Source organism: Oncorhynchus masou, chromosome 5, assembly GCF_036934945.1.
Source record: "Oncorhynchus masou masou isolate Uvic2021 chromosome 5, UVic_Omas_1.1, whole genome shotgun sequence".
Lineage (NCBI taxonomy): Eukaryota > Metazoa > Chordata > Actinopteri > Salmoniformes > Salmonidae > Oncorhynchus > Oncorhynchus masou.
Window position 1 is genome coordinate 4,609,574 of NC_088216.1, and position 14,243 is coordinate 4,623,816.

A 14,243-nucleotide genomic window follows, 5' to 3' on the forward strand; every position below is an offset into this window, starting at 1 on the left:
CATTAGCATGGGTACACTCATAATGCTGCCAGTCCCCACCATTAGCATGGGTACACTCATAATGCTGCCAGTCCCCACCATTAGCATGGGTACACTCATAATGCTGCCAGTCCCCCCATTAGCATGGGTACACTCATAATGCTGCCAGTCCCCACCATTAGCATGGGTACACTCATAATGCTGCCAGTCCCCACCATTAGCATGGGTACACTCATAATGCTGCCAGTCCCCACCATTAGCATGGGTACACTCATAATGCTGCCAGTCCCCACCATTAGCATGGGTACACTCATAATGCTGCCAGTCCCCACCATTAGCATGGGTACACTCATAATGCTGCCAGTCCCCCCCACTATGTCATCCTTGACTTGGAATGGGGACAGCCATTCTATTCATTCTAGTTCTACGGTCAATACTCCCCGAAGGCAGCCTGAAAAGTAGATGAATTTGTAGCTCGATTTTACTTATAAAAGTTTCTGGATGGTTCTGAAAACTTGCTAAATATAGCGACAAAGTCACTTTTATTGACAAAACTGGTCTGATACAAAAGTATTGATGTTTCTATCAGAGTAAAAATATCATGTGATTGATGACGTTTGAACAACCGTCTAGGACAGTACAGTGTGGAGGCTGAAACTGACAGTACAGTGTGGAGGCTGAAACTGACAGTACAGTGTGAAGGCTGAAACTGACAGTACAGTGTGAAGGCTGAAACTGACAGTACAGTGTGAAGGCTGAAACTGACAGTACAGTGTGAAGGCTGAAACTGACAGTACAGTGTGAAGGCTGAAACTGACAGTACAGTGTGAAGGCTGAAACTGACAGTACAGTGTGGAGGCTGAAACTGACAGTACAGTGTGAAGGCTGAAACTGACAGTACAGTGTGAAGGCTGAAACTGACAGTACAGTGTGAAGGCTGAAACTGACAGTACAGTGTGAAGGCTGAAACTGACAGTACAGTGTGAAGGCTGAAACTGACAGTACAGTGTGAAGGCTGAAACTAACAGTACAGTGTGGAGGCTGAAACTGACAGTACAGTGTGGAGGCTGAAACTGACAGTACAGTGTGGAGGCTGAAACTGACAGTACAGTGTGAAGGCTGAAACTGACAGTACAGTGTGAAGGCTGAAACTGACAGTACAGTGTGGAGGCTGAAACTGACAGTACAGTGTGGAGGCTGAAACTGACAGTACAGTGTGAAGGCTGAAACTGACAGTACAGTGTGGAGGCTGAAACTGACAGTACAGTGTGGAGGCTGAAACTGACAGTACAGTGTGAAGCCTGAAACTGACAGTACAGTGTGGAGGCTGAAACTGACAGTACAGTGTGGAGGCTGAAACTGACAGTACAGTGTGAAGGCTGAAACTGACAGTACAGTGTGAAGCCTGAAACTGACAGTACAGTGTGGAGGCTGAAACTGACAGTACAGTGTGAAGGCTGAAACTAACAGTACAGTGTGAAGGCTGAAACTGACAGTACAGTGTGAAGCCTGAAACTGACAGTACAGTGTGAAGGCTGAAACTGACAGTACAGTGTGGAGGCTGAAACTGACAGTACAGTGTGGAGGCTGAAACTGACAGTACAGTGTGAAGGCTGAAACTGACAGTACAGTGTGGAGGCTGAAACTGACAGTACAGTGTGGAGGCTGAAACTGACAGTACAGTGTGAAGGCTGAAACTGACAGTACAGTGTGAAGGCTGAAACTGACAGTACAGTGTGAAGGCTGAAACTGACAGTACAGTGTGAAGGCTGAAACTGACAGTACAGTGTGGAGGCTGAAACTGACAGTACAGTGTGAAGGCTGAAACTGACAGTACAGTGTGGAGGCTGAAACTGACAGTACAGTGTGGAGGCTGAAACTGACAGTACAGTGTGAAGGCTGAAACTGACAGTACAGTGTGAAGGCTGAAACTGACAGTACAGTGTGAAGGCTGAAACTAACAGTACAGTGTGAAGGCTGAAACTGACAGTACAGTGTGAAGGCTGAAACTGCTCCTCCAATAGAAATCCCTGATCGCACTTACAGGATTAGAAATCGTGACTAGCGGTCGGGAAATAAATGTAATGATGAATCATTTTGAATCATTTTTAACTTCTCTCATTGACTTCTCAAACCCCAAACGGCCCTGATCTGCTTGGTCTATTATGCAAGCGTTCCATGTTGCGCATCTGGGTTAAGACTGCTGGACGGAGAGCGCCGACCTCTGCTGTACGCTTTTTGTTTTATCTGGTTTTATCTAGAAAGATCGCTCAGGGCGTAGAACCACACAGGAATCTATCTTGAAATCACAGCACACCACTATTGATTGGGCTTGCTATTGATTGGGCTCGCTAGTGGCACAGCGGTCTAAGGCACTGCATCTCAGTGCTAGAGGCGTCACTACAGACACCCTGGTTTGACCAGGCTGTTTCACAACTGGCCGTGATTGGGAGTCCCAGAGGGCGGAGCACAATTTGCCCCAAAGGCTTCAGAAAGCTCCCATTGGTAGTTGTTTGGTTAAGTAATACCCTCCCACCCTCTGTGTGTCTGTCTGTCTGTCTGTCTGTCTGTCTGTCTGTCTGTCTGTCTGTCTGTCTGTCTGTCTGCCTGTCTGTGTCGCTCTCTCTCTCACTGTCTGTCTCTCTCTGTGTCTGAATCTCCCTCCCTCTCTCTGTCTGTCTGTCTGTCTGTCTGTCTGTCTGTCTGTCTGTCTGTGTCGCTCTCTCTCTCACTCTCTGTCTCTCTCTGTGTCTGAATCTCCCTCCCTCTCTCTGTCTCTGTCTGTCTGTCTGTCTGTCTGTCTGTCTGTCTGTGTCGCTCTCTCTCTCACTCTCTGTCTCTCTCTGTGTCTGAATCTCCCTCCATCTCTCTGTCTGTCTGTCTGTCTGTCTGTCTGTGTCACTCTCTCTCTCTCACTCTGTCTCTCTCTGTGTCTGAATCTCCCTCCCTCTCTCTGTCTCTGTCTGTCTGTCTGTCTGTCTGTCTGTCTGTCTGTCTGTCTGTCTGTCTGTCTGTCTGTGTCGCTCTCTCTCTCACTCTCTGTCTCTCTCTGTGTCTGAATCTCCCTCCCTCTCTCTGTCTCTGTCTGTCTGTCTGTCTGTCTGTCTGTCTGTCTGTCTGTCTGTCTGTCTGTGTCGCTCTCTCTCTCACTCTCTGTCTCTCTGTGTGTCTGAATCTCCCTCCCTCTCTGTCTGTCTGTCTGTCTGTCCGTCCGTCCGTCCGTCTGTCTGTGTTGCTCTCTCTCTCACTCTCTCTGTCTCTCTCTGCCTCTCTCTCTCACTCTCTCTCCTCGCAGGTCTTCATTTCACTCTACTGGGGAACATAGAGGCCAGAGTTTGCGGCCTGGGCTTCACAGCCAAGGGTCAACAATGTGATGATACAGATGAGTGTAAAGAGTGGGACAATACCTCACCCTGTGGAAGTAATGCCGCGTGTTTCAACACATGGGGAAGCTTCTACTGTCACTGTCTACCTGGGTTCAGATCCACAACGACTTTCAAGTTTACTCCTTTCGCTGGGGAGTGTAAGGGTGAGGATTCAAATATCTGAGTGTGTGTGTGTGTGTGTGTGTGTGTTGTGTGTGTTGTGTGTGTGTGTGTGCAAGCGTGCGTGTGTGTGTGTGAATGCTGCATGTTAAGGGAATTAAACATTGCTTTGGCTCCTATCTCCTTATTTCCTCTGTTCAGGAAGTTGTCCAATAGAAAAGTGTTTTTGTTTTTGCAAAACACATTTTTTGAACACATATTTCCTTCTCTCTTCAGACCTCAATGAGTGCCTGGAGAACCCACCGGTTTGTGGCAGCAACACCATTTGCCTCAACACCATCGGGAGCTTCAACTGCCAATGTCAACCTGGGTTCAGAGTTACTGACACTGGACACTGTGCAGGTGAGTCCAAAAAGAGAGCATCAATGTGTGTGTGTGTGTGTGTGTGTGTGTGTGTGTGTGTGTGTGTGTGTGTGTGTGTGTGTGTGTGTGTGTGTGTGTGTGTGTGTGTGTGTGTGTGTGTGCGTGCGTGTGTGTGTGTGTGCGTGCGTGTGTGTGTGTGTCCACTGCAGATGAGGATGAGTGTGTGGGGGTTCTGTGCATGTGCACAAACACACCTGGCCGATACACCTGCACCTGTCCGTCAGGGCTCAGTAACCTCGGCAACAACACTGCCCCCTGCACAGGTGAGGTGGCCGAGGCCATGCTAGCTCTGACCTCTTACCTATGAAATCTAACGTCTGACCTTCGACCCTGTGACCCTCACTCTTTGAAGACACCTGTCAGATCTCACAACGCCTGGAAAACATGTTTAACACATCATTTAACCGCGTCACAGTGTGTAGGAGCAATTTGATGTCTGGATAGATGTTTAACCCCGTCACATGATGTAGGAGCAATTTGATGTCTGGATAGATGTTTAACCGCGTCACAGTGTGTAGGAGCAATTTGATGTCTGGATAGATGTTTAACCCCGTCACAGTGTGTAGGAGCAATTTGATGTCTGGATAGATGTTTAACCCCGTCACATGATGTAGGAGCAATTTGATGTCTGGATAGATGTTTAACCGCGTCACAGTGTGTAGGAGCAATTTGATGTCTGGATAGATGTTTAACCCCGTCACATGATGTAGGAGCAATTTGATGTCTGGATAGATGTTTAACCCCGTCACATGATGTAGGAGCAATTTGATGTCTGGATAGATGTTTAACCCCGTCACATGATGTAGGAGCAATTTGATGTCTGGATAGATGTTTAACCCCGTCACATGATGTAGGAGCAATTTGATGTCTGGATAGATGTTTAACCCCGTCACATGATGTAGCAGCAATTTGATGTCTGGATAGATGTTTAACCCCGTCACATGGTGTAGGAGCAATTTGATGTCTGGATAGATGTTTAACCCCGTCACATGATGTAGGAGCAATTTGATGTCTGGATAGATGTTTAACCCCGTCACATGATGTAGGAGCAATTTGATGTCTGGATAGATGTTTAACCCCGTCACATGATGTAGCAGCAATTTGATGTCTGGATAGATGTTTAACCCCGTCACATGATGTAGCAGAAATTTGATGCCCGACTGCACAGTTGATGATGTGACACGCAGCCATTGGTGCAATGTAATAATTACAATTGAGTCAGCCTGGAATGTGACCACGTAAATCAGGGGATTCCAAAACTCTCCTCCGGGACACAAAGCCTTCCATGTATTGTAGCTATTCCACAGCTATTCACCTGATTCAACTTGTCAACTAATCTTAAAGCCCTTCACTAGGTGAATCAGGTGAGACAGTTCAGGAATACAACAAAGTGGTGAAATGTTTGGGTGTCCCAGAGGAGAGGTTTGAGAACCACTGACTTTAATGGCCCTAAACCTGATTGAACTGTGACCCCCACACTGACTTAAATGCCCCTAAACCTGATTGAACTGTGACCCCACACTGACTTAAATGCCCCTAAACCTGATTGAACTGTGACCCCCACACTGACTTTAATGCCCCTAAACCTGATTGAACTGTGACCCCAACACTGACTTTAATGCCCCTAAACCTGATTGAACTGTGACCCCCACACTGACTTAAATGCCCCTAAACCTAATGAACTGTGACCCCCACACTGACTTTAATGCCCATAAATCTGATTGAACTGTGACCCCCACACTGACTTAAATGCCCCTAAACCTGATTGAACTGTGACCCCCACACTGACTTTAATGCCCCTAAGCCTGATTGAACTGTGACCCCCACACTGACTTTAATGCCCCTAAGCCTGATTGAACTGTGACCCCCACACTGACTTTAATGCCCCTAAGCCTGATTGAACTGTGACCCCCACACTGACTTTAATGCCCCTAAGCCTGATTGAACTGTGACCCCCACACTGACTTAAATGCCCCTAAACCTGATTGAACTGTGACCTCCACACTGACTTGAATGCCCCTAAACCTGATTGAACTGTGACCCCCACACTGACTTAAATGCCCCTAAACCTGATTGAACTGTGACCCCCACACTGACTTTAATGCCCCTGAACCTGATTGAACTGTGACCCCCATACTGACTTAAATGCCCCTAAACCTGATTGAACTGTGACCCCACACTGACTTAAATGCCCCTAAACCTGATTGAACTGTGACCCCCACACTGACTTTAATGCCCCTAAACCTGATTGAACTGTGACCCCAACACTGACTTTAATGCCCCTAAACCTGATTGAACTGTGACCCCCACACTGACTTAAATGCCCCTAAACCTAATGAACTGTGACCCCCACACTGACTTTAATGCCCATAAATCTGATTGAACTGTGACCCCCACACTGACTTAAATGCCCCTAAACCTGATTGAACTGTGACCCCCACACTGACTTTAATGCCCCTAAGCCTGATTGAACTGTGACCCCCACACTGACTTTAATGCCCCTAAGCCTGATTGAACTGTGACCCCCACACTGACTTTAATGCCCCTAAGCCTGATTGAACTGTGACCCCCACACTGACTTTAATGCCCCTAAGCCTGATTGAACTGTGACCCCCACACTGACTTAAATGCCCCTAAACCTGATTGAACTGTGACCTCCACACTGACTTGAATGCCCCTAAACCTGATTGAACTGTGACCCCCACACTGACTTAAATGCCCCTAAACCTGATTGAACTGTGACCCCCACACTGACTTTAATGCCCCTGAACCTGATTGAACTGTGACCCCCATACTGACTTTAATGCCCCTAAACCTGATTGAACTGTGACCCCCACACTGACTTTAATGCCCCTAAGCCTGATTGAACTGTGACCCCCACACTGACTTAAATGCCCTTAAACCTAATGAACTGTGACCCCCACACTGACTTTAATGCCCCTAAACCTAATGAACTGTGACCCCCACACTGACTTTAATGCCCCTAAACCTGATTGAACTGTGACCCCCACACTGACTTTAATGCCCCTAAGCCTGATTGAACTGTGACCCCCACACTGACTTAAATGCCCCTAAACCTGATTGAACTGTGACCCCCACACTGACTTAAATGCCCCTAAACCTGATTGAACTGTGACCCCCACACTGACTTTAATGCCCCTAAACCTGATTGAACTGTGACCCCCACACTGACTTTAATGCCCCTAAGCCTGATTGAACTGTGACCCCCACACTGACTTTAATGCCCCTGAACCTGATTGAACTGTGACCCCAACACTGACTTTAATGCCCCTAAACCTGATTGAACTGTGACCCCCACACTGACTTTAATGCCCCTAAACCTGATTGAACTGTGACCCCCACACTGACTTAAATGCCCCTAAACCTGATTGAACTGTGACCCCCACACTGACTTTAATGCCCCTGAACCTGATTGAACTGTGACCCCCATACTGACTTTAATGCCCCTGAACCTGATTGAACTGTGACCCCCACACTGACTTTAATGCCCCTAAACCTGATTGAACTGTGACCCCCACACTGACTTAAATGCCCCTGAACCTGATTGAACTGTGACCCCCACACTGACTTAAATGCCCCTAAACCTGATTGAACTGTGACCCCCACACTGACTTTAATGCCCCTGAACCTGATTGAACTGTGACCCCCACACTGACTTTAATGCCCCTGAACCTGATTGAACTGTGACCGCCACACTGACTTGAATGCAGCAGATCTGAGACTGTCTGAATGGCTTACTCCCTCTAGATAATCTCGCTCTCTCTCTTTCTCTTTCTCTCACTTTCTTTTTCTCTCCCTCTATTTCTCTCTCATTCTCTCTATCTCTTACCATCATTATCCTCCTATTTTTCCTCTTCCTCCTTATTATCAGCTATCTGAGCTGCTTACCGATCGCTGCAGCTGTACACAGCCCATCTGTAAATAGCCCATCCAATCTACCTACCTCACCCCCATATTGTTTAAATTTACTTTTTTTGCTCTTTAGCGCACCAGTATTTCTACTTGCACATCATCTGTTCATCTATCACTCCAGTGTGAATTTGCTAAATTGTAATTCAATCGCTGCTATGGCCTATTTATTGCCTTACCTCCTCACGCCATTTACACACAGTGTATATAGACTTTTTCTATTGTGTTATTGACTGTACGTTTGTTTATTCCATGTGTAACTCTGTGTTGTTGCCTGTGTCGCACTACTTTGCTTTACATTGGCCAGGTCACAGTTGTAAATTAGAACATGTTCTCAACTGGCCTACCTGATTAAATAAATATGAAATAAAATTTAAAAAATAATTAAAATATCATCATTATCACCCCTCCCCCTACACTCATCTCTCTTTTTATCTCTTTCTCCCTCAGACATAGATGAGTGTAATGAGATCGCTGGTATCTGTGGAGTGGGCGGGGACTGCCAGAACCAGATAGGAAGCTACAGTTGCCTCTGTCACCCTGGATACAGTAACTACGACAACAAACAGGCTCAGTGCTCAGGTGATTGTAGAATCTGTTACTATGACGCGTTGCTTCCCACGACACTACACATTACAATACGATCACTTTGTCTCTTAGAAGAGGAAGGCCTGGATTGGAAATATAACTAGGCTCCTATTTTAACAGTCCTAAATTACAGCTATATCTAACATAACATAACAACCACTACATGACCAAAAGTATGTGGACACCTTCTCGTCTAACATCTCTTTCCAATTCATGGGCATTAATATGGAGTTGATCCCCCCTTTGCTGCTATAACAGCCTCCACTCTTCTGGGAAGGCTGTTCACTAGATGTTGGAACATTACTGTGGGGACTTGCTTCCATTCAGCCACAAGAGCATTAGTGAGGTCGGGCACTGATGTTGGGTGATTAGGCCTGGCTCACAGTCAGCATTCCAATTTATCCCAAAGGTGTATGATAGGGTTGAGGTCGGGGCTCTGTGCAGGTCAGTCAAGTTCTTCCACACCGACCTCGACAAACCATTTCTGTATGGACCTCGCTTTGCTGTAACCGGAAATGGCCTTCCCCAGACGGTTGACACAAAGTTGGAAGCACAGAATTGTCTAGAATGTAATTATATGCTGTAGCTTTCAGCTTTCCCTTCACTGGAACTAAGGGGCCTATCGTGGACCACGAAAAACAGCCCCAGATCATTATTCCTCCTCAACCAAACTTTACACTTTGCACTATGCATTCTGGCATGTAGCAGTCATCTGCTAAACTCAGGTTAGTCCGTCGGACTGCCAGATGGTGAAGCATGATTCATCACTCCAGAGAATGTGTTTCCACTGCTCCAATCACGGTGAGCTTTCCACCGCACCAGCCGACGCTTGGCATTGCACATGGTGATCTTAGGCTTGTGTGCGGCTGCTCGGCCATGGAAACCCATTTCATGAAGTTCCCGATGAACAGTTCTTGTGCTGACGTTGCTTCAAGAGGCCGTTTTTAACTCGGTTGTGAGTCTTTCAACTGAGGACAGACAATTTTTACACGATTTGCGATTCAGCGGCTTAATTGTTGTTGCTTCTAGATGTTTCCCCTTCACAATAGCATCACTTACAGTTGACCAGGACAGCTCTAGAATGGCAAACATTTTACGAACAGACTTGTTGGAAAGGTGGCATCCTATAACGGTTGCACATTGAAAGTCATTGAGCTCTTCAGGAAGGCAATTCTACTACCAGTGTTTGTCTATGGAGATTGCATGGCTGTGTGCTTGATTTTATACACCTGTCAGCAATGGGTGTGGCTGAAATAGCCCGAATCCCCTAATTTGAAGGGGTGTCCACATACTTTTGTATATATAGTGTAGCTTAACATAATATAAAATAATATAACATAATATAACATAACATAACATAATATAACATAATATAATATAACATAATATAATATAACATAATATAATATAACATAATATAATATAACATAATATAATATAACATAATGTAACATAATATAACATAATATAACATAACATAATATAGCATAATATAATATAATATAACATAACATAACATAATGTAACATAATATAACATAACATAACATAATATAACACAATATAATATAACATAATGTAACATAAAATAACATAATGTAACATAAAATAACAGAACATAATATAACATAATGTAACATAATATAATATAATATAACATAACATAATGTAACATAATATAACATAATATAACATAATATAATATAACATAATATAACATAACATAATATAACATAATATAATATAACATAATATAATATAATATAACATAATATAATGTAACATAATATAATATAATATAACATAACATAACGTAACATAATGTAACATAACATAACGTAACATAATGTAACATAACATAATGTAACATAAAATAACATAATGTAACATAAAATAACATAACATAATATAACATAATATAACATAACATAAAATAACATAATGTAACATAAAATAACATAATGTAACATAAAATAACATAACATAATATAACATAACATAACATAATATAACATAACATAATGTAACATAAAATAACATAACATAATATAACATAACATAACATAATATAACATAACATAAAATAACATAATGTAACATAAAATAACATAATGTAACATAAAATAACATAACATAATATAACATAACATAACATAATATAATATAACATAATGTAACATAAAATAACATAATATAACATAAAATAACATAACATAATATAACATAACATAATGTAACACAGACTCTCTGTTCCACTGGCAGCTTCCTCTTCCCTTGTGTCCCAAATGACACCCTATTCCCTATATAGTGCACTACTTTAGACTAAGCCCTATTCCCTATATAGTATACTACTTTAGACTAGAGCCCAATTTCCTATATAGTACACTACTTTAGACCAGGGCCCTATTCCCTATATAGTGCACTACTTTAGACTAAGCCCTATTCCCTATATAGTACACTACTTTAGACTAGAGCCCTATTCCCTATATAGTACACTACTTTAGACTAAGCCCTATTCCCTATATAGTACACTACTTTAGACTAGAGCCCTATTCCCTGTATAGTGCACTACATTAGACCAGGGCCCTATTCCCTGTATAGTGCACTACATTAGACCAGGGCCCAATTCCCTGTATAGTGCACTACATTAGACCAGGGCCCATAGAACACAACATAACAGGTTGTCATTTGGGATGCGTCTTAGGATGGTTACCATGGAGACATTTCAGCACTCGTGTGCTGTGGGTTTCTGGGTGTTTTTATCTCCACCTCAACTTCCTCTCTGTCCTAGTGGTTAGAGCGTTGGACTAGTAACTGAAAGGTTGCAAGTTCAAATCCTGAGCTGACAAGGTACAAATCTGTCGTTCTGGCCCTGAACAGGCAGTTAACCCAGTGTTCATTGAAAATAAGAATTTGTTCTTAACTGACTTGCCTAGTTAAATTAAGATAAAATGTCTTCATTTATATCTTAGTGAGTTGGTTTCTGATGGTAAACATGGTTACCCATGGCAACAACTTGGATCTACTATGAGCATGATAAGGATGTGACAGTTTTCATTTGTATGTGTTGTGTGTATTGTGGTGTGTGTTGTATTTGTATTTATTAATGATCCCCATTAGTTCCAGCCAAGGCAGCAGCTCCTCTTCCTGGGGTCCAGCAACATTAAGGCAGTTTAAAAACATTACAAAACATTCACAACAGATTTCACAACTTACTAAGTGTTGTGTTCTTGTGTGTGGTGTAGTGGTGTGTAGTTGTGTGTTGTTGTGCATGTGTGATGGTGGTGTGTTGTGTTGTGTTGTTTTGTGTTGTTGTGCAGGTGGGATTGTGTTGTGTTGTGTAGGTGTGATTGTGTTGTGTTGTTGTGTTGTGTTATGTTGCGTTGTGTTGAATTGTGCTCTGTAGTGTCGATCCAGGTGTGATGGTGGTGTGTTGTGTTGTGTTGTTTTGTGTTGTTGTGCAGGTGTGATTGTGTTGTGTTGTGTAGGTGTGATTGTGTTGTGTTATGTTGTGTTGTGTTGTGCTGTGTAGTGTTGATCCAGGTGTGATGGTTGTGTTTTGTAAAATGTACATGCTGTGTAGTGTCGATCCAAATGGGATGGTTGTGTTTTGTGTTTTCTTTAGTACTGACCTGTGACCAGTTCAAAGCGAATGAGACTCCTGGACAGGTGAGTTTTACAGTACCTGGACCTGAAGTGTCCTTATACAGCAGCTGAACCGCTAGACATAGAATCTCCATTATGGCATCATTGACCTGAATGGGGAGGCTCATTCTACTCATTCTAGTTCTTTCACTGAACCATGTTTGAGTGGGGAGGTCCATTCTACTCATTCTAGATCTGTAGATGAACCATGTTTGAGTGGGGAGGCCCGTTCTACTCATTCTAGATCTGTAGCTGAACCATGTTTGAGTAGGGAGGTCCATTCTACTCATTCTAGATCTGTTGCTGAACCATGTTTGAGTGGGGAGGTCCATTCTACTCATTCTAGATCTGTAGCTGAACCATGTTTGAATGGGGAGGTCCGTTCTACTCATTCTAGATCTGTAGCTGAACCATGTTTGAATGGGGAGGTCCATTCTACTCATTCTAGATCTGTAGCTGAACCATGTTTGAATGGGGAGGCCCGTTCTACTCATTTTAGATCTGTAGCTGAACCATGTTTGAATGGGGAGGCCCGTTCTACTCATTCTAGATCTGTAGCTGAACCATGTTTGAATGGGGAGGCCCGTTCTACTCATTCTAGATCTGTAGCTGAACCATGTTTGAGTGGGGAGGCCTGTTCTACTCATTCTAGATCTGTTGCTGAACCATGTTTGAATTCAATGATACAGATTATTTATTGACAGGAAACATTCCCTTCTAGCCCCATACTTATTTTCCCTCTCTCTCTCTGTCTCTGTCTCTGTCTCCATCGCTGTCTCTCTATCTCTCTGTCTCTGTCTCCATCGCTGTCTCTCTCTCGCTCTCTCTGTCTCCATCGCTGTCTCTCTATCTCTCTGTCTCTGTCTCCATCGCTGTCTCTCTCTCTCGCTCTCTCTGTCTCCATCGCTGTCTCTCTATCTCTCTGTCTCTGTCTCCATCGCTGTCTCTCGCTCTCTCTGTCTCCATCGCTGTCTCTCTATCTCTCTGTCTCTGTCTCCATCGCTGTCTCTCTCTCTCTCGCTCTCTCTGTCTCCATCGCTGTCTCTCTATCTCTCTGTCTCTGTCTCCATCGCTCTCTCTCTCTCTCTCTCTCTCTCTGTCTCTGTCTCCATCGCTGTCTCTCTCTCTCTCTCTCTCTCTGTCTCTGTCTCCATCGCTCTCTCTCTCTCTCTATCTCTGTCTCTGTCTCCATCGCTGTCTCTCTCTCTGTCTCTCTCTCTCTGTCTCTGTCTCTGTCTCCATCGCTCTCTCTCTCTGTCTCTGTCTCCATCGCTCTCTCTCTCTCTCTGTCTCTGTCTCCATCGCTGTCTCTCTCTCTCTCTGTCTCTGTCTCTGTCTCCATCGCTGTCTCTCTCTCTCTCTCTGTCTCTGTCTCCATTGCTGTCTCTCTCTCTCTGTCTCTCTGTCTCCATCGCTCTCTATCTCTCTCTCTCTCTCTGTCTCCATCGCTCTCTATCTCTCTCTCTGTCTCCATCGCTGTCTCTCTCTCTGTCTGTCTCCATCGCTGTCTCTCTCTCTCTATCTCTGTCTCCGTCGCTGTCTCTCTCTCTATCTCTGTCTGTCTCCATCGCTGTCTCTCTCTCTATCTCTGTCTGTCTCCATCTCTGTCTCTCTCTCTCTATCTCTGTCTCCGTCGCTGTCTCTCTCTCTATCTCTGTCTGTCTCCATCGCTGTCTCTCTCTCTATCTCTGTCTGTCTCCATCGCTGTCTCTCTCTCTATCTCTGTCTGTCTCCATCTCTGTCTCTCTCTCTCTATCTCTGTCTCCGTCGCTGTCTCTCTCTCTATCTCTGTCTGTCTCCATCGCTGTCTCGCTCTCTATCTCTGTCTGTCTCCATCGCTGTCTCTCTCTCTCTCTGTCTCTGTCTCCATCGCTGTCTCTCTCTCTATCTCTGTCTGTCTCCATCGCTGTCTCTCTCTCTCTCTGTCTCTGTCTCTGTCTCCATCGCTGTCTCTCTCTCTCTCTCTCTCTGTCTCCATCACTGTCTCTCTCTCTCTCTGTCTCTGTCTCCATCGCTGTCTCTCTCTCTCTATCTCTGTCTGTCTCCATCGCTGTCTCTCTCTCTCTCTGTCTCTGTCTCCATCGCTGTCTCTCTCTCTCGCTCTCTCTGTCTCCATCGCTGTCTCTCTATCTCTCTGTCTCTGTCTCCATCGCTGTCTCTCTCTCGCTCTCTCTGTCTCCATCGCTGTCTCTCT

General features: G+C 44.4%; 2 protein-coding genes across 5 annotated transcripts in view; one reads left to right on the top strand and one right to left on the bottom strand.

Moving 5' to 3' along the window:
* LOC135531118 (adhesion G protein-coupled receptor E2-like) overlaps nt 1–12,153 on the top strand; it is a 32,681-nt gene extending 20,528 nt beyond the window's left edge. Inside the window, exons 2-5 of one of the 2 annotated variants that reach the window (XM_064959239.1) lie at nt 3,275–3,508; nt 3,741–3,866; nt 8,268–8,399; nt 12,030–12,153. In XM_064959239.1, coding sequence (XP_064815311.1) covers nt 3,275–3,508; nt 3,741–3,866; nt 8,268–8,399; nt 12,030–12,121 — 584 coding nt within the window. In that variant the 3' untranslated portion in view covers nt 12,122–12,153. The remainder of the gene's footprint in view (nt 1–3,274; nt 3,509–3,740; nt 3,867–8,267; nt 8,400–12,029) is intronic. The other variant, XM_064959242.1, reaches the window with a different exon arrangement.
* Nucleotides 1–14,243, bottom strand: part of LOC135531089 (adhesion G protein-coupled receptor E1-like) — a 104,661-nt gene that overhangs the window by 46,774 nt on the left and 43,644 nt on the right. The window lies entirely within an intron of this gene.